This window comes from Schistocerca serialis, chromosome 7, assembly GCF_023864345.2.
Source record: "Schistocerca serialis cubense isolate TAMUIC-IGC-003099 chromosome 7, iqSchSeri2.2, whole genome shotgun sequence".
NCBI lineage: Eukaryota > Metazoa > Arthropoda > Insecta > Orthoptera > Acrididae > Schistocerca > Schistocerca serialis.
This window is the reverse complement of record NC_064644.1, coordinates 73,956,644-73,982,346: the sequence shown is the minus strand read 5'-3', so window position 1 is coordinate 73,982,346 and position 25,703 is coordinate 73,956,644. Positions and strand designations below refer to the sequence as shown.

Sequence of the window (25,703 nt, the reverse complement as noted above, 5' to 3'; positions counted from 1 at the left end):
AGGTATTTTATTTTTGGATCATTGATATTTAGGCCTATATTCCTCTGGCCTGTACAAGTGCGGTGAATGGCTCTTCCATTGTCGTCGGAGCTCTTGCTGCTACGTCGACGTCGTCCGCATAGGCCAGTATCTGTACAGCTTTATGAAAAATAGTGCTCCTATTCAATATATTTGCTTTTCTCATCACCTTCTCCCAGGCGGTCTTGAATGGAAGGCATGCCAGCGCGTCAGCTTGTCGTACTCCATTTTTAATTTCCAGAGTTTTGGACAATATTCCTCCAGTCTTTACGTTTTACCTAGCGTTCCTCTCATTGTCATTCTTACTGCCCTTATCAGTTTTTTTGGAACACTCAATTCATCTAGACCTTGGTACACTTGACCTCGTACGTTGCTTTAAAATCAATAAAAAGATGATACGTTCCGACCCATATTCCTTTGTTTTTTGCAGAATTTATCTTACGGTAATTATCTAGTCAGTACTTGACTTACTGGGGATCAATCCACATTCGTACGTCCCTGTTTCCCTATGTATAATTGGAAGGAGTCGGTCGTACAGCATGTTAGAGAGGATTTAATATCAGAAGTTAAACAGTGTCTATAGTTACCGTATTCCACCCGGTCTCCTTTCTTATATACAGGGCACGCAATTCCCTTTTTACATGTTTCAGGCATCTCGTCTTCTTCCCATATTAGATTAACCAGTTTCAGGATCTTCATTTCCAATTGATAAATTCTGCTGGAATACCGTCCGTTCCTGCAGCGTTATTCTTCTTTAATTTTCTCGTTGCAGTTCTCACCTCTGCTAAGCTAGGTGTGTTCACAGTATTATCTGGGTCCTCTTCCTCCTGTATTTCTGTTGGGTTCCTTGGTACAAGTGGTCTTAGATTGAGGAGTTCATCAAATTAGCGACGCCACCTCTCACATATCTCCTTCTCTTCGCTTATAATTTTGCCATGACATTGTAATTCTGTCAGAGACAGCAAAGGACTTGGAAGAGCAGTTGAACGGAATGGATAGTGTCTTGAAAGGAGGATATAAGAAGAACATCAACAAAAGCAAAGCGAGGATTATGGAATGTAGTCGAATTAAGTCGGGTGATGCTGAGGGAATTAGATTAGGAAATGAGACACTTAAAGTAGTAAACGAGTTTTGCTATTTGGAGAGCAAAATAACTGATGATGGTTGAAGTAGAGAGTATATAAAATGTAGACCGGCAATAGGAAGGAAAGTGTTTCGGAAAAAAAGAAATTTGTTAACATCGAGTATAGATTTAAGTGTCAGGAAGTCGTTTCTGAAAGTATTTGTATGGAGCGTAGCCATGTATGGAAGTGAAACGTGGACGATAACTAGTTTTGAAAAGGAGAGAATAGAAGCTTTGGAAATGTGGTGCTATATAAGAATGCCGAAGATTAGATGGGTAGATCACATAACTAATGAGGAGGTATTGAATAGAATTGGGGAGAAGAGGAGTTTGTGGCACAACGTGACTAGAAGAAGGGATCGGTTGGTAGGACATGTTCTGAGGCATCAAGAGATCACCAATTTAGTATAGCAGGGCAGCGTGGAGGGTAAAAATCGTAGAGGAAGACCAAGAGATGAATACACTAAGCAGATTCAGAGGGATGTAGGTTGCAGTGGGTACTGGGAGATGAAGAAGGTTGCACAGGATAGAGTAGCATGGAGAGCTGCATCAAACCAGTCTCAGGACTGAAGACCACTACAACAACAAATCTTTCATTAACCGTAGCTAGATATCGTTACCTCTCATATTATAGCCGTAGCTTTTATTGCGAATAAAAAAAACAGTACTGCACAGCATCAGTGCATTTAATGCACAACACTGGGGAACCACCAAAAGCTGTTGCGTGTCCTAACTGTTATTTATTCACAGAAAATTAGTTTCGGGCAAGTGATCATCTTCAAGTCACTTACTAATTATGAGTAAGTATTGCTGACACAGTATGTAAAATTTAATCTCTTGTTCGATGTAAGAGAGGGACCTGGGACACTGCAAGCCGTATGTTTTACATATATGCAGTGGCTTGGCTGAGTAACATATAGCTGACAAGCCAGGTGGCTGTATTAAGTGAACGAGATGTACACCGAAAGAAAGGTTGGGAGAGTCGAGCCGTTAACGGCTGTGCAATTGTTTCAAGGAAATCTCGTGTCGTTACGTATACCGCATGGCCGAACGGTTGCAGCCAACATGCTCACATGGCGAATTTCTGAGTGTATCTAACATTAATTTATATTCACTGAGGTGATAAAAGTGATGGGATAGTGATATACACATACACAGATAGCGGTGATATAAAAGGGCAGTGCATTGGCGGAACTGTCATTCGTACTCAGGTGATTCACGTGAAAAGGTTTCCAACGTTATTAGGATCGCAGGACGGGAATGTACTGACCTTGAACGCGGAGTAGGTAATAGTTGGAGCTAGGCACATAAGACATTCCATTTCCTAAATCGTTAGGGAAATCAATATTCCGAGATCCACAGTGTCAAGGGTGTGCTTAGAATACCAAATTTAAGGCATTAACAACGCAGTTGACGACGGACTTCACTTAACGACCGAGAGCAGCGCCGATTACGTAGATTCATCAGTGCTAATAGACAAGCGCGACTGCTTGAAATAACAGCAGAAATCAGTGAGACGTGCGATGAACGGATCCATTATGCCAATGCGGTGAAATTCTGGGCTAATGGACTACGGCACCATATGACCGACAGGGGTGCCTTTGCTAACGGTACGACGTTGCTTGCAGCGTCTCCCGTGGCCATATCGTCTCGACCCTGGGCGACTGGTAATCGGTGGCCTGCTCACATGAATCCCAATTTCAGGTGGTAAGAGCTGGTGATTTGGATCGGGTATGGCGCAGACCCCACGAAACCATGGAACCAAGGTGTCAACAAGGCATTGCCCAATCTGCTGGTGGCTGCATAATGGTGTGGGCTACGTTTACAAGGAATGGACTGGAACCTTGAGAGGTGGCATGAGCCCCCTCTCATATTTATATCTTACTCTGAGTAATTCGATTTTCCTCTCTAACTGCATGCGGTGTAAAGTCGCTATTCCTTCACATGCGGACTTCCCACGCGGTGTCTCTCGTCACCCGGGTGGTCTGGTGACAGGTGGGTTCCGCTGAGCTTGAGAGGGTTAAGCCGACGGGTGTGAGGGAGTCGAGTGGATGCTTTCCAGACACCGACATTGTAATAAGAGCAGGAGCGACATGCCCAGAGGGGCCAGAAGGGGCGGCTGGGCTAGAGATTCCGTTACTTGGCAGAAACTTAGTGAAAACACTGTCTGGCGGGCTACCAGCAAGGCATGGGAATTACTTGTGTTCCCAGGCAGTCTTGGCAGGCAAATTCCCGCGGTTTCTGCAAAATCATAACCGTGATTGGCTTGCTCAGGGAATAGCTCCGTGACGTAGCAAAATCGGCGCAGAAATTGGCGCCAAGTCGAATAGTGCTGTGTCGGCAATAGAGGGGAATTATCCGCCGGTTTTCGAGTTGCTGATTGGAACGTTTAACCACGACCACTATCGTGGGGGCGGCTATGTTCTGTGTTCGGCTTGTACGGGTGCTCTTGAGAGAGTCGGCTCTCGCCTTTTGGTCGGAGTGGGTTACAAGACTGAGTTCTCGCTGCTCTGGGCAGCCTGCCCTGTGTTGGCTGTCTAATATACTTTTATTTAATTGTAACTGTTTGACAAAGTTGCTGAAGTTTCGACTTCAACTAACTTTCCGAGTACAGCTGGCAATTGAGCGTTTTGCGTACAAGCGGCCTACGTTGTCTGTCTTGAGCAGTTTTTGGCTAAAGTTGACTGTATCGGACTTACTGTGTGACTTCGCTTGTTAAAACCAATCACTGTGCTGTCAGTGATTGTGTGGTGGGCCTTCTTTGTCTCCCTCAGGGGCGCCTTTCTATTGCTAGGAAGTCTTTAGTCTGGAACAACCAGACCAGGATAATTTGTTTTGGGCTATACTAGCGATATTATCATCACCACAACGGGACGTCGAAGCAGCCAGCCATCGCCTCCGGTACGCCAGATCGTGTTCTTGCAGTTAAGAATACAGCTTGGTAATGTATGTCCGCAGCACCAGCAGATTAGGGAATTTTGCTTGGTGATAATAAGAGCAGATTAGAGATTTTGGTAGGTGATAATCAGAGCTCAGCAGAGAGCGCCTGTTCGTCTTTTCTAACTTTGTACTGTCTTGGGTGTTCATCCCGTAAGGTTTACCAGAAGATATTCATTGTCTGAGTTCTCACTACTGTAGCAGCAATTAATTTTGGGTTGTCTGGGTGTTTCTCTTAAGATTTGAGTTGCAAGGAATTGGCTCCTCATACCACTTGGTCATAAATGTCACAATCTAGTTTATGGACAACTTCACCTTCACAGCCTTTATTTGAGTATCCAATTTGATGTATTGTAAATGTTTCATGTGTTTTGTTTATGATTTTGATTTTAGTCATAATAAATCAAATTGTTATTTTGGACAGAACTTTCATTCTGTTAATTGGTAGAGCAACCCCTTCATTTCTCACTACGTTAATGAAACTTTCCTTTATTTAACTAGTTTCTATCAAATTAAATTATTGCAGGTGCCAAACTCTTTTCTACTCCACTTGCAGGGTCGATTACAGTGAGTTCGCGTTTCTTCTTAACCCATGTGCAACAGCAAAAGTCGGAGTTAGAATAGGGGGGCTTAGAGCATAATTTCCATATGACGATTCTAGAAGAATTTAGTGTTAAATACACTGCTAGCTCCAGCACCTCTCAACCTCTGGTGCGACTCAACCGGTTACTGACTGGAAATGTTTCCAGAATGAGATTTTCACTCTGCAGCGGAGTGTGCGCTGATATGAAGGTGGGAGACGAGATACTGACAGAAGTAAAGCTGTGAGTACCGGACGTGAGTCATGCTTCGGTAGCTCAGTTGGTAGAGCACTTGCCCGCGAAAGGCATAGTTCCCGACTTCGAGTCTCAGTTGGGCACACAGTTTTAATCTGCCAGGAAGTTTCATGACTGGAAATGGTTATGTTTGTCTACTTGAAGACCATATGCAGCCATTCATGGCCCCTAAGGATAGATGGATACTTGTGTTGACTCATTGTGCCATCCAGACTGATGAGGTCATCCACAGAGCGCCACTAATACATTCCCGAGAGCTTCATTCTCCCTCCTCCTGTCTGTACCCTTCAGACGATTGTTACAATATGTTTTCTTTTTGTCCGATGAAGCACAAAATGTGATCCATCTGAAACGGCCAGCGGTCGCCACTCAGTGGACGTCCATTTGCGGTATTGCGTGCAAAATCCTAGTCTTAGTCGCCGATGAAGAGCAGTCAGGATGGATGCATGGTTCAAATGGCTCTGAGCACTATGGGACTTAACATCTCAGGTCATCAGTCCCCTAGAACTTAAAACTACTTAAACCTAACTAACCTAAGGACATCACACACATCCATGCCCGAGGCAGGATTCGAACCTGCGACTGTAGGGTCGCGCGGTTCCAGACTGAAGCACCTAGAACCGCTCGGCCACCAGCGGCCGACTGGATGCATGAACCCGGCGCCTGCTGTGGAGGCAAAGTTCACTGAATGGTTGTTGAGGAGACGCCTTCGGTTGTCCCTTGGTTCATCTGGGCGGTAAGTTGCTCTGTAAGTAGGCTGTTAGGCTGTTTAGGTTTTTTTATTGGTAACGCCACCTCTGTATGAAAATCACTGGCTGTGCTGTGTGCAGTCTGTGGCTGCTTTGCATTGTTGTAATAATCGCCATTGTAGTGTTAGGCAGCTGGATGTGAACAGCGCGTAGCGTTGCGCAGTTGGAGGTGAGCCGCCAGCAGTGGTGGATGTGGGGAGAGAGATGGCGGAGTTTTGTAATTTATCATGAACTGCTATATTTATATATGATGATATCAAGGTAAATACATTGTTTGTTCTCTATTAATATCTTTCATTTGCTAACTATCCCTATCAGTAGTTAGTGCCTTCCGTAGTTTGAATCTTTTATTTAGCTGGCAGTAGTGGCACTCGCTGTATTGCAGTAGCTTGAGCAGCGAAGATTTTTGTGAGGTAAGTGATTTGTGAAAGGTATAGTTTAATGTTAGTCAGGGCCATTCTTTTGTAGGGAATTTTGAAAGTCAGATTGCGTTGCGCTAAAAACATTGTGTGTCAGGTTAAGCACAGTCATGTATAATTGTTCAAAGGGGACGTTTCAGCTCAACAGTAGCACGTCTATTTTCCTGTAGACATCTCAGCAGCCTCCGTTCACTACGGTCATTATATGGGCTGTTGTGCACCACAACTGCCATGTCGCCAGATTTGGATGGCGCCATTTTGCCATGCACGGTATACATTACCCACGGTAACACGAGAAGAGTTTACAGCCTAGTCGTTTCGGAAAAATTTTCTCCCTTCTCCTGAAACCCAACGATTGTGCCATTTTAACGTCAGATAAATCGTCCGTTCCTGCAATACAACAGTTGCGAGGTGCCGGGGCTAGCGGTGTATTTAACACTAAATTCTTCTAGAATCGTCATATGGAAATGATGCTCTAAGCCCCCCCTTTTCTAACTCCTACTTCTGCTGTTGCACATGGATTAAGAAGAAACAGGAACTGACTGTAATCGACCCTGCCAGTGGAGTAGAAAAGAGTTTGGCACCTGCAATAATTTAATTGGATAGAAATTAAGGAAAGTTTCATTAATGTAGTGAGAAATGAAATGGTTGCTCTACCGATTAACAGAATGAAAGTTCAGTCCAAAATAACAATTTTATTTACTATGACTAAACTAAAAATAATAAACAAAACACACAAAACATTTACAATACATCAAATTGGATACTCAAATAAAGGCTGTGAAGGTGAAGTTGTCCATAAACTAGGTTGTGACATTTATGGCCAAGTGGTATGTGGAGCCAATTCCTTGCAACTCAAATCTTAAGAGAAACTCCCATCCAACCCAACATTAATTGCTTCTACAGTAGTGAGAACTCAGACAATGAACACCCAAGACAGAACAAAGTTAGAAAAGACGAACAGGCGCGCTCTGCTGAGCTCTGATTATCACCTAGCAAAATTGCCTGCTTTGCCGGTGCTGCGGACGTACATTACCAACTTGCCTTCTTAACTGCAAGGACACGATCTGCCATACCGGAGGCGATGGCTGGTTGCTTCGACGTCCTGTCGTGGTGATGATAATGTCACGAGTATAGCCCAAAACAAATTCTCCTGGTCTGGTTGTTCCAGACTAAAGACTTCCTAGCAACACAAATACGCCTCTGAGGGAGACGAAGAAGGCCCGCCATACAATCACTGACGGTACAGTGATTGATTTTAACAAGCGAAGTCACACAGTAACTCCGATACAGTCAACTTTAGCCAAAACTGCCCAAGACAGACAACATAGGCCGCTTGTACGCAGAACGCTCAATTGCCAACTGTACTCGGAAAGTTACGTTGAAGTCGAAACTTCAGCAACTTCGTCAAACAGTTACAATCAAAATAAAAGTATATTAGACAGCCAACGGAAGGCAGGCTGTCCAGAGCAGCGAGAGCTCAGTCTTGTAACCTACTCTGACCGAAAGGCGAGAGCCGACCCTCTCAAGAGCACCCGTACAAACCGAACACAGAACATTCCTGCCCCCATGACAGTGGCTATGGTTAAACGTTCCAATCAGCAACTCGAAAACCAGCGGAAAATTCCATTCTATTGCCGAAGCACTACCATTCCACCAATGGAGATTCATGCCACCAATTTCTGCGCCGGTTTTGCTACGTCATGGAGCTATGCCCAGAGCAAGCCAATCACAGTTACGATTTTGCAGAAAACGCAGGAATTTGCCCGCCAAGACTGCCTGGGAACACAAGTCATTCCCACGCCTCGCTGGTAGCCCGCCAGAAAGTGTTTTCACTAAGTTTCTGCAAAGTAATAGAATCTCTAGCCCCTTCTGGCCCCTTTGGGCGTGTCGCTCCCGCTCTTATGCCAATTTCGGCGTCTGGAAAGCATCCACTCGACTCCCTCACACCCATCGGCTTAACACTTTCAAGCTCTGCAGAACTCGCCTGTTACCGGACCACCCGGGTGACGAGAGATGCTGCGTGGGAAGTCTGCGTGTGAAGGAATAGCAACTTTTCAAAGCATGCAATTAGAGAGGAAAATCGAATTACTCAGAGTAAGATAGAAATATGAAAGGAGGCTCATGCCACCTCTCACAGTGACCACACTGTTTGCCGCGGCCACTCCCCTCTCCATCCCCCGACGCGCTTTATATGGCCTCCACTGTTAGTGCTGCGAGCTGCGAGTGGTTATTGCATTTTGACTTCGAACACAGGTGGTGATCACATTAATCTGACTGGAATGTGCAGTTGAGTAAGCCTTACGTAATTTTGCATTTGCAGACATCGTGCTGTGAAAGAATACATGTTTTCTGATTCATATAACAACGCTTGGTGTGTCGTTACTTCCGCTATTTAGGGACTTTAATGAATAGTTTCTATGTTGAGACAATACGTTCGTGGTTTCTGCACAGCAAACGCAGGATCGGTGACTCAGTAGTAAATTGCCAGATTACAAATCCAGAGGTCTCGAGCTCGATTCCGGTCAGTCCTACGATATTTATCTGTCACAAGTGACTTCTTTAACCTCCGGCAATGTTTGCTCATGTGGAAAACGATGTGCTGTCATTCGGAATTCAGTCAGGCTGTAGGTCTCCCCATAACTAGTTGGGTAAGTCGGCTCAAAGCCCGAGGGAGGCAACGACGCACTACCTCCAACAGGGCCGTGCCTCGTAAAGCACTGTGATGCTCGAAACAATCCTCGGTTGATGATCGCTTTACTTACACTTGTGGCACAGACCCACCCTCCCAGAACGGGAGGCCTTCCGTCTTAGACAGTTAATCTGCCGTGGAGAGACACGCGTGGGGCACTACAGTCTTGCAGAGAGGCTTCCGCTCCGGGCCACACGTGTGCCTGAAGAGATGACGCTGACGCAGTGAAGGAGGTCCCTTGTATGGATCAGCACGAGCGCTGCAGCGTAAACACCAGCCTTGTTTACAGAACGGACGACGAGGGCGGCAAACTGCGCCTCGAAAGGCGTGGTACCCAAGGCGGTTTGTTACTTGGCTGGGCTGTCCCCGCGTCACACCAACATGACGTTTGGGGAGTTCCGTAGTCATATGAAAGAGAACATTAGAGGAAGAGGTACAAATATGGAATAGGGATAGTAATACGAAATGCTAAGATTTATCGCCTTGTAAGTGCTGTACTCTGGTGAGCTACTTGAAAACTACGTTCAGCAACTGTAGACTGCTTTAGAATGCATTCACACTGCAGTTGGCAGCCACTGCGAGTGAGTGGAACTGTTTTAACGAATTCACTAGGACGAATAATTGTTGCAGATTTGTGGTTTTCAGCTTCATTCTTGTGATAATACTTAAATTATTAATATATCTTCAACACAAACATGTAGCTAACACATTAAGCTGTAAAATGGCGTGTTTGTTGCCTATTTAAAATTAATTTTCGGTTTTATTTGCGTTTCTGAATTTCAAGATGGCTGTGTCACTAATATGAATACTAGTACTCCATATTAGTACCGTGCTTTCACAACCAGTTTCATTTATAGATATTGCTTCAGAAATGACTTCACGAGCTCGAAAGCAGTGGTACGAGTCTGCCATTCAAGCAGCAATTAAAAAGGTCAGAGAAAAGGAGATGGGCTACTTGAAGGTAGCAAAAACTTTCAAAGTTCCCAATGTCACCCTATATAGGCTAGTAAAATCAGATTTACCAGCTTATTCAGCCACAAAGACTGAACTTGAGCGAAAAAGTGTTCTATCCAACGAACAAGAACAACAGCTAATTGAATGTAGAAAGACAATGGTAACTAAATTTTTTGGACTTACCCGAACGGATGTCCAACAGATGGTATTTAAGTCTGCCAAAGCCAAAAATATCCAGAATCAATTTTAGGATTAACAGGCCGGAAGAGAGTGGTCACGCCTATTCTTGAAGCGGCGCAAAAAGGATATTTCGATACAAAAGCCCACAGCAATCTCATTTAATAGATCTCTAGGTTTCACAAGAGAAAATGTGATAATATTTAATAACCGAGAATGATATATTTAGTGTTTTTCTATTGCACTATTATGTTCTATAGCGTGTACTTTTAACAATGAATTATTAGATTCTCTAGTATTCGTTTTAACTTTAACAAGCTTCAAACGAATGCGCTATTCCATACTAATACCGCAAAATCTCAAGAGCCAAAAATATCAAACTTTGTAATTAAGCCTAATTTAGAAAGGTTTCTAACGTAGTACGTATTCGAAAGTATGGGAAGTATTAAAGTACCTCCCACAGTATGAGCTACATGTATTTCATTAGCTTAACGTGAAAAACTGAGAAATTTGTGAACTAAAAACAAAATGGTATTCAATATTTGTGCCATTTGCTCTACATGTGTGACACCAGAAACTAAAATTAAATTTACCAGCTTATGCATAGAAATGTATGTTAGAATGCGGCGTCGGGTTCGGTGAGTGCAGGACAGCTTCTTGATACTGTCGTTTTTGCCACTTGCCGTTAGCCGAATGATTTATCGGCGACTCCTCCCCACGCTCCAAAACACAACTGTAGTCCGTCATCAGGTGGTTTAGCAAGTTTGCGAGATTTAATCTCTACATATAAAAGGCTGTGCCTCGACTGACTAACTCATAGTCGGCCATTCCAAACTACAAAGGATAGAAACTTGACATTTGCAGAGGGTGTTGATCTTATACTGTAGGCGTCGTTTAAGAAGGGATTCCATCGCTAAGGGTATGAAATAGGAGGTGAAATGATTTATGAAAATATTTCAGTGTGAATACATTTTTAAACCTAAATCTTTAAAAACTGGTCTTCAGCTTCTCGGTTCGAAATAAAAAATATGCGTTTCCCTATTTTTGAAATTCAGTCTCTAAGGGGATGAAACAAGGCAATCATCGCCCAGCCAAAACTGCTAAGGACAGAAACTTGACATTTGGACAAGGTGTTGATTTTATACCGTAGACATCGTTTAAGAAGGGATTATTTGAAATTCCACTCTTAAGGAGTTACATAAAAAAATGCTAAACCTACGAAAATCTGTATATCACTTCTCAGTTAGAGATAAAGAAAAACCAACACAAAAACGTAAGAGACATGATTAACCGGAAGCTGGAGTCCAGCTCTTAGAACTGCTTTTTGATTGGAAGTACATTCTGAAGAGACCATGCTCTGTTGCACTTAATTAGCGTGAAAAGTTTAGATGGCTTTTGAATTTGTGGGCAGCACTACAATTCGATTAAGGGAAAATTAAAAAAAAGTGTAGACAATGTAGTCCACACCAGCGAAGATACTCTTATTTATTATTTCTGAAGTCGACATCTCTTTTTCTCAACACTTACTAATCATGCAGTGGTGAATGAGGTACCATTAGAAAGACAATACGAAAAGGGAGTCTCTTATTCGTGATTAATAAACTACCTTCGTAAAATATAGCTAAGAAGCTGGGCACCTAGATGCCCTTTCAGCTATGATAGTTGAAAGCCTCTTTTATTTTAAAATATTCCACAAATATCATTTCAATTGTTTCAAAGTACTTCTTAACTGCATAATTTGCATACAACATTGTCATAACCGCTATCTCTCTGGTAGTCCATTATCTCTTCCCGACATACAAGCTGACTTTTCTATACGAATACGCTTTCCGGAACGACAAACGTATTTTCCATTCTCGTCCTGAATTGTGATTTACCCATTGCTGCTACGGGGGAACGTGTTTACTGCAGTTAGAAATTTTTGTCGAGTTAAAGTTATATGTTATTTGGTCCTACCGACAGTTTCTGATCTCTGCCCGTGCTACAATCCGGGACAAACATTGCGAATGCAAAGCACAATTTTGGACTTATGGAAAAGCATATACAAAGATATATTATAAATCTGTGATTATTATTTCACGTCGTTCGGTTCATTTTGAAAGATGTTTTCTCTTCGTTTCCACAGCTATCCGTATCCCAAAAAATATACTTATTTCAAATACTGTCATTATTTAAGCCTACAAAAGAGTGAAAGTTTCGCAAGGACCCCACCGTTATGATTGAAAGGAACACTGTAAAGTGTTTGACTTGAAACATTACAAGTGCATCCGAGAATTTGTCCTTTCTGAGTCTGTTCAGGTCATTAAACACCTAAGTTCAATCACAACTAGCGAAAACACAATCTTTTGTCTTCCGGCAACGGGAAATTTGATAATCCTAACTTCTTGGAAAATTTAGCATGTACTGGAGGAATACCCATATGCCTACCATCCTCTACATCTACATCTACATAGTTACTCTGTAATTCACACTTAAGTGCCTGGCAGAGGGTTCATCGAATCATTTTCATAGCACTTCCCTACCATTCCACTCTCGAATGGCGCGTGCGAAAAAGGAACACCAAAATCTTTCCGTTAGAGCTCTGATTTATCTTGTTTTATTATGAAGATCGTTTCTCCCTACGTAGGTGGGTGTCAACAAAATTTTTTCGCATTCGGAAGAGAAAGTTGGTGATTGAAATTTCGTAAATAGATCTCGCCGCCTATGTTTCAGTGACTGCCACCCCAACTCGCGTATCGTATCAGTGACAATCTCGCCCACATCTTCCACTGCAGCCTGCTACCGATGCAGGCGAGCCGTGTCGCGGTCACTTCGTGAGGAACGAGGCCGAACTTGCGACTCAGAGGGAAGATTGCACTATAGTGAATTAAGTGTAATCTTTTAAGGACTTTAGACAAACATGTTGTAAAATGGAACTTTTTTGGACGGTAAACTTCACCAGTGTCCGTAAACAATTCAAAATACATATTTGCTGTAGAAACACGGAATCTGGAAGGCCGACGACATTTACTGCATAGGCAGCGGGTGCAGATGGGAGCGCGATGTGTTATTCAGTTTGTCAAATTCTTCTGAAGTGCTTAGTAGGTGCCGGGCGAATGCAGCGGCTGCAGTCCGTTGAAGACCGCAGGGAGACTCACCATGCGGCACCCAGCTGTGGTTACAGCCGTCGCAGTATCTGACGTTGCTCTTCCCAGGGCTGAAGCACTCGCATGAACAGTTGGGCACGGTGCACCGGATGGCCTGCAACAAGCACGTCCACACATCTTTAGTTTTCAGCTCTAATGTTGCCTTAGTGCACACAGCCTTCGTTTTCACCTGACTAGTTGTAGTTACTGGTACAGTTCTTAGGAATTCTAGGAATATTCCGGTTGAGCTTGGAAATCAGGTAAAGAGGAGGAGTCCGGTATTACTTAAAGGAAGGCCATCAAGCTGGAGCGCTAAGACTATTTGGAAGTTGTGCAAATATGTAAAAAAAAGTAGGACACTTATCGCATTAAGCATTCCCATAATGAATGAGAGGCTTCGGACAGAGGCAGCAGAAAATATGAATTTATCCCTAACGTCAAGGACAGGTTAATAGTGACATTTATTCACCCGTCGAGCGGTGTGATACGTTACTAGGTCAGGCATCGCCCGAATCCTAAGCATCCGTAGAAAATTAGTCTGTGCACACGTTGTGGGAGTGTGCTCTTTACGAAGATCCAGCAGCTATTGGCGGTACGGCATTCAGGAGACCGGATCCCAAAGCAGCACAGAGGAACCAGTCGATATGGTGCGTTTTGGTTGGCACTGCACCCGCGGTATCCGTGCAAGCCACGGAGGACTTCAAGAGGTATTCAGTCATGCGCCAGCATGCTGCCATCATAACAAGGCAAAATTTCGTGCTGATGCAGACAAGGTAATTGAGTTCGACGACCAGTGAATGAAAACATTCATCAAGACTGTCCGCTGCATTAGTGCAAATAGCCAGCAGACAACAGCGGTTGACCTAGACTAAGGGCTGATCCAGCATCCAGAAATAACCCTCTGTAGTTTACACACAGTAATACAGCAAGGAAGGGCGGCCGTAATGAAAGAACAGAAATAGGTGTACCGATTGTAGTCACAGAAATAATAGTACTGGCAACAGAACTAGTAGTTGGGTAACTGATTAACAATAGTGATAAAAAGTACACTCTCTTAAATTTTATTTTTCTCCATTGTAATATTAAGTGTTTTGTAGCGTTGGTGAAGAATAAGGGTTTTTTTAACCACTCATGGTCGGTGTTGATAGTCATCTAAAAGTACATTACATTCGCCGTTGATCGCAAAAATTATTTATTTCGTAATTGTAATTTCGGCCTTTTGGGCCAAAATGCTTCAAATGGCTCTAAACACTATTGGACTTAACATCTGAGGTCATGAGTCCCCTAGACTTAGAACTACTTAAACCTAACTAACCTAAGGACATCAAACACATCCATGCCCGAGGCAGGAGTCGAACCTGCGACCGCAGCGGCAGTGCGGTTTCGGACTGAGGCGCCTAGAACCGCTCGTCCACAGCAGCTGGCTTTTTGGGCCATTTTCAAGTGGCACTCCAAGTGACTTTGTTTCGACACATGTCAGAATTTAAGGTTTTCCGACATATATATGAGTCATCGCCAGAAAAAGTAAAACATCCTATTTTCACGGTCAAATGTATACATGTCGGAGAATGTTAAAGCCTGACATATGCTGAAGGAAAAATAGGACTGTTCACTTTTTCTGACGATGACATGTATATACGTCGGAGAATTTTAAAGTAAAATCTTTTGTAGTACCGCCTGAAAATGGCTCAAAGGCCGAAACTGCAACTGTAAAATAAATAATTTCTACAGGCAATTGCAAATACGATGTTTTTCTTTCATTTTTTGCTAGTACCACGTAGTTACAATTATTAAATATCATGGGTGTGGGCGAAAAGAAAGCGACGACCATGCAAAAGACAATAATGTAAATACAGACGGTAGTGAAAAAGGTTTGAGCTTTCGGGGCCAAGTTCTGCCTCACAGCCGACACTAAGAAGACGCCCACAGAGGCAGCCTGCGCTGGAGTAAATCCGTCGGTATTAGCGTGCCAGGCAGAGAGGCTTATCGCTAAAAGGCTCTGGAGAGCGGCCACTAGCGGCCTGACCCGGAAACTGGGGCGCTCACACACACACACACACACACACACACACACACTCACATTAAAGGGGACAGATAATGGCCGCTGGTCCTCGGCCCACGGGCCGGCCCACCTGATTTATAAACAATTATTCAGCTCTGTCCGGACGGTAATTCCAGACCGGTAGCTGTTTGCATACGCCGTTTGACGATGCATCTTCTCCTAACAAGCCCGGGGCTTCGTAAATGAATTTCAAATACGACCCGCGACGGGAATAGATTTCCTGTTTCCTCTGTCGTCATTCCAAATTGCTTCGTTTCAAACAGTCGTGCATTTTATTACGGCTGCCTCACGTGTCGTCCCCTACAGTCTATTGATTCATACGGTGTACACTGTTCTTTAACGTAACCTTCAACGGTCTCACTACAGGTGATGTGCCTCCTAACATGGGTAGATAAAATGTGCTTAATGTGGAGTTACGGCAGCTTCGTCCCGCACGAGACACACAACTATTCACCGTCACAAATTATTGTCACATGGAATCTCTCCTAAGAGCTAACATGTGAGTTTTTATAGTGCTTCAAAAGACACTATGAATTTAGATGGCATTTTATTTTTATTTTATTTGCACTTCAAGTTCCGTAGGTCCAAATTGAGGAGCAAATCTCCAAGGTCATGGAACGTGTCAGTACATGAAACTACAACATAAAAGTAATAACAGATAAAAATAAAATGTTTACGAAGCCGAAAAAAGTCAAGCCATAAGTTTAAGTAAACGCAGTCAACAATACAACGAGAAGCAGCTTCATTTCTCAAGGAACTCCTCGACAGAATAGAAGGAGTGACCCGTGAGGAAACCCTTCAAGGAATATCGCTCCGATTACTCCGTGACTGGACATTGCATACCACACAGTCACCCGTTGAGGGTGCACAGACTTCCCGATCGCGAAATGCGGATTCTCAGCTTCCAAATGCGCCAGTTTTGCTTATTGACGAGCCCATCCAAATGAAAGTGGGCTTCGTCGCTAAACCATACCATACTAATTCCCATCATCCCCCGTGGCCAACCGTGCAGTTTGAACGTCCTGCTGCAAACAGTTCCGAAGTTACGACGATTTTATTTCATATGACTCACTAACTGTGATCCTGCGTGTGTAGCATATTGCGCATAAATAGGCTGAAAGACCGATTTCTGCCCCATTACTCTGTTGGCGATAAGTCGGTGGAAACTGTAACAGCCGCAATGTATCTAGGTACGTCCGCCTGGAGTGAACTGTAGTGGAACGATCACATAAAACTCGTTCTATGAAAAACGGGTGTCACGATGTGTTTCATTGGAACAATCTCGAGGAAATGTGATTGATATACAAAAGAGGTGGCTCACAAAACTCTCGTTCGGCAGATTCTTCTGTTCTGGTCGTCACTCTGTGATCCTTATCAGACGAAACAGAGAAGCTCCAAAGAAGAGCTGCATGTTTCGTCTCGAGTACTTTAACCATTTGAGCCTCATTGGTTTCTGCCTTAAACCACCATTTCAATAATTTTTAACCTAAATGCCAATGCATTTCGTGTGAAACCATCGATGCTAGAGCAGGGCACATTTCTTTCGCCACACTGAGGTACTTCTACGAATGCAGCTAACTGTAGCATTCGTAGCATTCAAACCTACAATCGACACAAAGATGGTGCTACGTCATTCTAGGACACTCTGACATGCGTTTTCTTTTTTGTAGTGTACCTAATGACGAAATCATTGACAGTGAAAGCAGTCGTGTGGCAAAACGGCCTGGTATAGGTCTTTTAATTGGACGCCTCTTCGGCAACTTGCGTGTCCCGAAAACCAACGGCATCTTTCCTCGACGGTCACGCATCTATGTATTATCCGGGTCGAAAGTTGTTTAACTTCGGTGATCGGGTGGCAACCAGAGCTACTAACGTGGCAAGGTCGTTGATCTGTAAAAGCAGTGAAAGTAAATATACGTAAAGCAATTGTAACGTAAACTTGAGTTTGTACTATTGCTTTTATGAGTAGTTTCAAACTGAAATCACTGGGACAGTACGTAGATGTGGTACAAAATTTGTTAAATTTAGACCCATTTTTGCTTGTTATTTAGAACTATAATACGTTTTAGGAGTTACGAGTTCACAAAAGTCTCTAGATGTGGGATTTGGTCTAGAAAAAATGCGAATTCCATTCAAGTATATCGCACGAAATGATGCGTGGTTCAAAAGTATAAATTCCAAGGGTTCCAGAGCGAAACCACTTGCTTAAAACAACTAACTGTTTACCGTTTGTGAATTTCATATCGTATTCGTTGCGTACTACGAAAATAAAGACTAATTTCGTTAAAAATATTTTATGTTTATACTCCAAAGTGCACAACACATTGCCAATTTTTTTTGTATTCGTAGCTTACCATGACGCCAAAGGTTAATTATGTCAAAAACTTAAATTTTTGTTTCATAGTGTTTGGACTCGAAGCTTTTCGAGATGCTAAAAAAACTCCATTGGCATACACTGCAAGAGAGACGTTGAGAGTCACGGAAAGGTTTACTATTAAAAGTCCTAGTACGTATGTTCCATGTATACTAAGCTAACATACACCGTCCGTGGAAAACCTACTTTGGTAGCTTGAAGCAACAACTGTAAACAACAGACGTGTATTCGACCAGTCAATCTTGGACATACGGTGATAATTGTCACCGTTGTTGTGTCAGAAATCGCAACTGAGCAACGAACTGAACATTTCTAAATGAAGTGTTCAACACATTCTTCAAAATGTTCTGACAGAGAAACATGTGTGTAAAGTTGGTCCCGCATACCTTGACTTCCGAACAATAACGACGAGTAAACCCTTGACACGATTTGATTGAAATGGAAAATGCAGACAATTCTTTTCCGGAAAAAATCATGACGGGTGACGGGACTTGGTGTTATCAATACGCACCTAACAGAAAACGACCAAATGCAGAAACGGTCTCTGGTTCGCCAAAGCCAAAGATGATGCGAATATGGCGCACGAGTAGAATAACATCCCAAAGAAAGGCTTTTGTGAAAGATTCAGATGGTTACATTATGGTTCTGTGCGTTGTAGTCGTGTGGGGAGACTATGTAGAACCTCTAGCTACACCTACGAAAGAGACTGCTTGCACAATGCTTGCCCGTCCTCTTCTGGAGCAATGCTGTGGGCTTTGGGATCCGCATCAGATGGGACTAGCTGAGGACACAGAAACAGTCCAAAGAAGGGCAACTCGTTCTGTAATATCACGAAATAAGGCAGAGTGTGCCACGGACATGATACGTGAATTGGAGTGGTAATCATTAAAACAAAGGCGTTTTTGGTTGCGGCAGTATCATCTAGTGATATCTCAATCAACTTTCTCCTCCGATTGTGAAAATGTTCTGTTGGTGCCCACCTAAATGAAGAGAAATGATCATCACGATAAAATAATTGAAATCAGAACTGACACAGAACGATGTAAGTGCTCGTTTCCCCCGCGCGCCGTTAGAGAGTGGAACGGTAGAGAAATAGCTTGAATGAGGTTCGGTGAATCCTGTGCAAGGCACTTAATTGTGAATTGCAGAATAATCGTGTAGATGCAGGTGTAGATGTAGAAGGACTGGAACTACCATCTTATCTTCTCTCTAGTTTTGCTAATTCAGTCTCGGAACGTTTCGAACTGGCCACGTACATCTCGTGAAAGGATCACAAAGCCGGCCGCAGTGGCCATGCGGTTCTAGGCGCTTCAGTCTGGAACCGCGCGACCGTTACGGTCGCAGGTTCGAATCCTGCCTCGGGCATGGATGTGTGTGGTGTCCTTAGTTTAGTTAGGTTTAATTAGTTCTAAGTTCTAGGGGACTGACGACCTCAGATGTTGAGTCCCATAGTGCTCAGAGCCATTTCCTTTTTTTTCTTTTTTTGATCACAAAGGCAAATGTATATAGTTTAGACCAGAAGCTTACAGACAATTATCTCCCCGCGCACCATTCGTGAATGAAACAGGTGAGGGGTAAAGTAATAGAGAACAAGTAAGGTGGCTTGTGGGATGTGGATGCTGATGGACATGGAAATCTGTTTGCGTGTGCGTTTCTGGAAAAGAGAAAGGGAGAGAGAAAGTATTACTTTCCATTAAAATCCTTTCAAAACGTAATTACAACACTTCTGGTGATGACCATAGGGACAACATCCCAAATTTGAAAAAAAAATTAGATTTTCCCAATTTTAATGAAACTGGATGGTGACCCAGCAAAATTTTGTGACACACGGAACTTACGCTAGGCTGCAGAGTTCCACATTGACTAATTGCCCCCAGTTCCTGTTTGCAAATCACCTTCCAAATAACCATTCACCCGCCGATAACCGTTTACGTGCTTAACGTCAAACATTTAACATATTAACTCAGTTGTAAAGCAATCAGGCTTCTTAATCTGTTTTATACATCGGAGTTGGATTCTTTAAGGAATCGGAGGTAAGAGGTTACTGGTGTGTACTACACCGGTACGTCCTGCACTGAACGAAGGGCTGTTATTTCTTCAGTACGATTAAATTTATGGTGGCGTGTTGATGCTATTTTACGATATGTCAGAAAACAGTCTGTGACGAAGGCGGCAGGAAGGGCGACAAGGGAATCACTTCCATCAACTGCAGAGGCGGGTCCGCACCGTGTCGTGTCAAGGACTACGTGAAGGGAGGCAAGGTGCGGCGTGGCCTGGGCGCCGTCCTTTGTAGTCGCGCCGACAACGATTTTTCACTGGAACAAGTGTCAGGTGGGTAGAGAGGAGGGGGGGGGGGGGGGATGTCCCGTTGTCGCGCCCTGGCACGGGCTGTGCGGATTGATCGCTGGCGACGTCGTGCCGCGGCGACTCGTCCTCCAGAGCCGCGCAGACGGCCCCGCTATCCAGACCAGGGCACGCGAACGTTCGGGTCAAGGACACACATGTGAGGTTCAAGGCGGCGGCGCGCCCAGGCCCTAAAGAGATCGTCCAGCCACTTTACGATCCGGCAGTTCCGGTTCCAGCGTTATAATGTGTCCGTCCGGGTATTATCGCAGGTCTGCAGGTATCACTCCTGCTTACAGGTCGTGAACAGCCTAACGAGCTGATAGCGGGTACATGTGAAGGCACAGTATGTATATTTGTGTACGGTCACTTGTTACGACTCTATCGTCGACGTACACCAAGGGTGCAACAAGAACGAACACATCATTTCAAAACTTAATGTACTCTCATACTCGGTGGAAGAGCGTAGCGGAGAACATGCTGATATCCTCCATTGTCGTTCTAGGCAAGGTCCCAGTGGAGGTGGTTTGACATTGGCTTCCTGCGACCTGTTGTGAAGACTGAAGTATGAATGACTGTGTCAAGAATTTATAGAGGGCAGTGTTGTGTTCGTGTTGTTAATGGTGAAGGAAAGGGAGAGATTAGAACTCTGTGCCACTACATAGCTTTCTGCTCTCCAGTAGCATCGAGGGGGCTGCCGACTGACGAAGTACCAACATCAGCATCACATGCCTACACCTCACGAGACACTACGGACAGTTTAGGAACTCAGTCCGGGAGAATGCCACACAAAGTGATGACTGTGAACTTCATGTCACCACCTGTTCTTCTCTTGGCGGCCGAATACTGGCAGTAAAAAATTTCCACCGCTGGGATTCGAACTGGCTTACCTATGAGGCGTGCGTTAGCGACCTCGGCTGCGACGGCGTGTAATGCAGACTTCATTAGATGATATCTATAACAGTTGGCCCCAATTATTATGGCACTGCCAACTAAACACGTTTCAAGTTTCATTGGGCTATGCACCGATGATCTACAAGGTATTAAAAATTACTGACTAATATTCTGAGAAAAAAAATGCCAACAGATAGGGCTTCGGAAACGTCTACTTTCTGAGACCCGAACATTTGTTCATAGATGGGACTGAAAGACGTCTGGTTGTGGATATGAACACAGTTGTTGTGTTGGCGTTCCTTCAATATGGCTTACAGTGTGTCTCGATGTCTTTCTGCATACTTCTCTACAGCAGCACTCCTGTTAGACGCTATTCCCTAGAATTAGATAATCTGCGGTCTGGAATGTGGATCGATTTATATTTTACTGTAATTTCATTGTTGTTAGCGTGTGTTACTGTACTCCAAATTATTCGCAACTCTGGGTATGTTTCGTGATGTCTTACCCATTTACACAAGATGGTTCAAATGGCTCTGAGCACTATGCGACTTAACTTCTGGGGTCATCAGTCGCCTAGAACTTAGAACTAATTAAACCTAACTAACCTAAGGACATCACGCACATCCATGCCCGAGGCAGGATTCGAACCTGCGACCGTAGCAGTCGCCCGGCTCCAGACAGTAGCGCCTAGAACCGCACGGCCACTCCGGCCGGCATTTACACAAGAGACTTCACTTTTGTATTTTCTGTTGTTGTGCTGATTGTACGTGCGACTGGTTCATTATACTGCTTTTCTCTTCCCCACCATTTGTTGACAATAGAAGTGTACCACTCCACAACTGATACGGCGGATATGATTTTCCTCTAAGGTTTTCTTGCTATTTTCAATCTCCATTTCTATCTTCTGTTGATAAAACGTACGAAGCTGAGGTCGTTTCGCATCCAGTTCAGTTGGCCGTGCTTAGCTCATAAATCACATCGAACTTCATCTTGGCGATTGGTTTCATTGTAGTGCTTTCATAGTCAGTCGTAATTGCAAGCAATTCCCTCCAATTAGTGTTCCTATATTCCTAGACAAGACTGCTTAATGCATGACATTACCATCTTAGTTATACCGTAATCCTGACTTGTAAAGGGCTACGACCTTACTAGAACAGCCTTACGAGCTACTGCAAGTGAGCTGAGATGACACGGCCCCTATACTCAAAACCGTGTTAGAGAGCCACATGAAAAACAACTTTCCGTCCGACTTCTACTAGTGTCTTGTAGACATGGGTTCTCTAGGATAAAAAAAGACCATATCAACAGAGGAACAAATGTTATTTCATGAGATTCCGCTGTGGTACACAAATGTTCATTCACTTATTTTTTATTGGAACGCTTCGTGCTATTTAGATGCTGTATTTCATCCGTTCCACGTAAGGTTACACTAATTTCTCAAGAAAACTGAATCTGTAGATGGTTGACTTTTTTTCATCCGAAACTAGTTATTTATTTACTGTTAGCTGATTCTGGTCTGGATAGTTAAAATTTTTAAATACTTTTTTGAACAAAATTTATGTGAACGTGTATTTGAGGTCACTTATCTCCCTCTTGACAATGCCAGGTGATAACTGTTTTTGTATTTAGGACCACCTAGCTGCTCTGTATAAACATAGTGTGAGGTCGAAAGGATGGTATGTGGCGGAGGGAGGCACATCTACACGTCCCTGGTAGCTGCTCTTTCTCGCCCTGTGCGAATTTTGCGTGAGCACCGCCTGCAGCAAGCCACGCGATGATCCACTGGCGCCGGCCACCAGCGAATACTCGGCCCCTGCCGTCCGTTCCCTCATAGACACTCAGCGCGATCCGGCGCTCCTTCTACATCTGCAGCCTCAGCGGACCGCCGGACAGGGGACACGCTAACCGAGCCACACCTAACGGCACCAGCTGCGCTTTTCCGCTTTTTTCCCCTTGCCCCTCCGCCGGGACAACTGTCGCCACTCATTCGCTGCTGCAACAAAAACCCGCCTCACTTTGCTGAGAGCCTCATTGTTCCTGCGGTCAATTGTCATTGTTGACGACAACGAGCACGACTCCTTTTCTACGCTGATCCTTTTTCGTCGCGGTCAGTCCTCTGTGCTGGCGAGACAAACGAGCACGACTCCTTCACTCTTCCCTATTGTGCCTCCCCTGGTCCCCCACCCACCTTTCTGAGTACTCACTTCACAACTCGAGTCTAAACCTTGTTTCCTTGCAGCATTTCCCCCACAGATCGAACGCAGACAAAATAAATTTTTGAATAATCAATTTTTGTCGCAATAGCTGTGAGCTACTTCGTTAACAACTAGTTTCAGTGAAACAACCCACAACAAAAAAGTTGTTAACTCCAGAACGAGCGTCCAGTCACGATCATTTGTATTTGTACGAGCATCTACGATCAGTATTATACATTAATTACTTAATTATCTGCATCAAAATTACAGAATACAGAACAGCAAATGATGCATACATAAGAAAATACGTTGACAGGAGAAGCACATGGCCAGACTAAAATACAAAGTATCGTAATTGAATGCATGTCTTCCAATTAACGTCGATTTTTTTTTTATATCTGAGGATGGTGTGTTGTTTGACGAAACTGACTGTTTCAGTAAAGTGACATACAGCTATTGCGTCAAAGCACCGAGTTTCGAAAACATTTAGAAGCCTCTTAAAGCAATATGGAAAATAATGTAGTTTAGTATGAGATCAGACGTTACGGTAACAGCGAATCTCATACAATTTAGTAACCTTCCTAGTCCTTCACTCGTTCATTTCGTTCTCTGTTAGATGTCTATGGTCTGAATTAGAAACGAATGACTCGCTGAGGGCGATAGAGAAAAAAAAAAAAGAACTCTGGAAGTAATAAAACAAAGGCAGAAACATAATAAGAGAAGTAGAAAGTACGATGAGGAAGTTTACAGAACATAACTTTTAGACCCAACTTCTCGTTCAAAATATTTTTCAACGCAACGTGTTGCACAAGAATAGGCTCTGTAAAAACACACTGGACCAGAATAAGATGCAAAATTGAAGTTACTGGCGATTTGTTTGAACATGTGACCCATCACCAAGTGTGTGTGTGTGTGTGTGTGTGTGTGTGTGTGTGTGTGTGTGTGTGTGTGTGTGTGTGTATGTAAGGAATGGCATGTGGTTCGACTTGGAACGCACACAAAGTGTTGTCAATTGTTAAAATCACGAACAGTGCCTGAAGTTGTAGTACAACCACCTACAAATTGAATCTCTTAGTATCTGAAATATTAATCGAACACAGTGTTGTTCTGTCTGAATGTAATTAATGGCGGGCTATAAAAATCAAAACTTTCTACCGGAGCATAATACGTGTTCAGCTGTTGATATTAATTTACTTGATACATAAACTTGCAGTAGCCAGTAAGGCAGTTATAGTAATGTCGTAGCCCTTTAAAGGGTATAACTAAGATGGTAATGTCATGCATTAAGTAGTCTTGTCTAGGAATTTTGGAACACTAATTGCAGGCAATTGCTTAGAGTTACGACTGACTATGAAAGCACTACAATTAAACCAGTCGACGAGATGAAGTTCGATGTGATTTACGAGCTAAGCACGGCCAGCTGAACTGGATGCGAAACGACCTCAGCCTCGTACGTGCTGTCAACAGAAGATAGAAATGGAGATTGGAAATAGCAAGAAAACCATTCCTGAAAAAAATGTTAAACTCATAAAAATCTCAATGTTAGGAAGGTTTTTAAAGGTATTTCTCTGATATGGACCCTTATACGAAAGTGAGACGTGGATGGTAAACAGAAAATACAAGAAGCAAACAAAAGCTTTTGAAACACTACGCTATATAATAACACTGGAGAAGAGATGCTTGAGAACAGTAGTGAGGAAGATTCAATTCAGAGGTCCTACAATGAATGGTAAAGTAGTGAATCGATATGTTGTTGTTGTTGTTGTGGTCTTCAGTCCTGAGACTGGTTTGATGCAGCTCTCCATGCTACTCTATCCTGTGCAAGCTTCTTCATCTCCCAGTACCTACTGCAACCTACATCCTTCTGAATCTGCTTAGTGTATTCATCTCTTGGTCTCCCCCTATGATTTTTACCCTCCACGCTGCCCTCAAATACTAAATTGGTGATCCCTTGATGCCTCAGAACATGTCCTACCAACCGATCCCTTCTTCTGGTCAATTTGTGCCACAAACTTCTCTTCTCCCCAATCCTATTCAATACTTCGTCATTAGTTATGTGATCTACCCATCTAATCTTCAGTATTCTTCTGTAGCACCACATTTCAAAAGCTTCTATTCTCTTCTTGTCCAAATTATTTACCGTCCATGTTTCACTTCCATACATGGCTACGCTCCATACAAATACTTTCAGAAATAACTTCCTGACACTTAAATCTATACTCGATGTTAACAAGTTTCTCTTCTTCAGAAACGCTTTCCTTGCCATTATCGATATGGGGAGAAAAGAAATCTGAATGAAAAGGAGTCGGCTGAGAGGGCAAATCCTGAGGCATGGGAGTTTGGGTATAGAGGATAGGGTTGCGGTTAATAATTGTATACGAGGACCTTGTGTTGAAAACAGTAAACAGTGTCAAACGCATGTAGACTGCTGTAGTTCCGCCGAGGTGAAGAGGCCTGCACAGAATACTCTAGCATGGACAGCGGCGTCAACAAACTTCTCACCTCTGACTCTGTACAATCATAGCTTTCTCTCTGGCGTTTCTCATCATTTTCGCTCTAATTTTTACTTTGAGTACCTGAAAATTCGGATTCCAAAATGTGTGTGGTACTTTTAGTGTGTTATTTTGTAATGTATTTCCCTCAGCATTATCCTTGTTTTACTTTCGTTGATATTCATCTTATAGCCTCATGTCAGTACACTACCCATTTCGTTGAACCGCTGTTCCAAGTTCTATGCCGTCTCAGACAGAATTACAAAGACATCGGCGTGTTGGAGTTGTAATCCGACGCTATCCCACGCATCCG

General features: G+C 43.5%; 1 protein-coding gene across 1 annotated transcript in view; it reads right to left on the bottom strand.

Annotated features, from left to right (window-relative positions):
• Nucleotides 1–25,703, bottom strand: part of LOC126412539 (zinc finger protein basonuclin-2-like) — a 139,581-nt gene that overhangs the window by 61,862 nt on the left and 52,016 nt on the right. Inside the window, exon 3 of the mRNA XM_050082183.1 lies at nucleotides 13,043–13,145. Coding sequence (XP_049938140.1) covers nucleotides 13,043–13,145 — 103 coding nt within the window. The remainder of the gene's footprint in view (nucleotides 1–13,042; nucleotides 13,146–25,703) is intronic.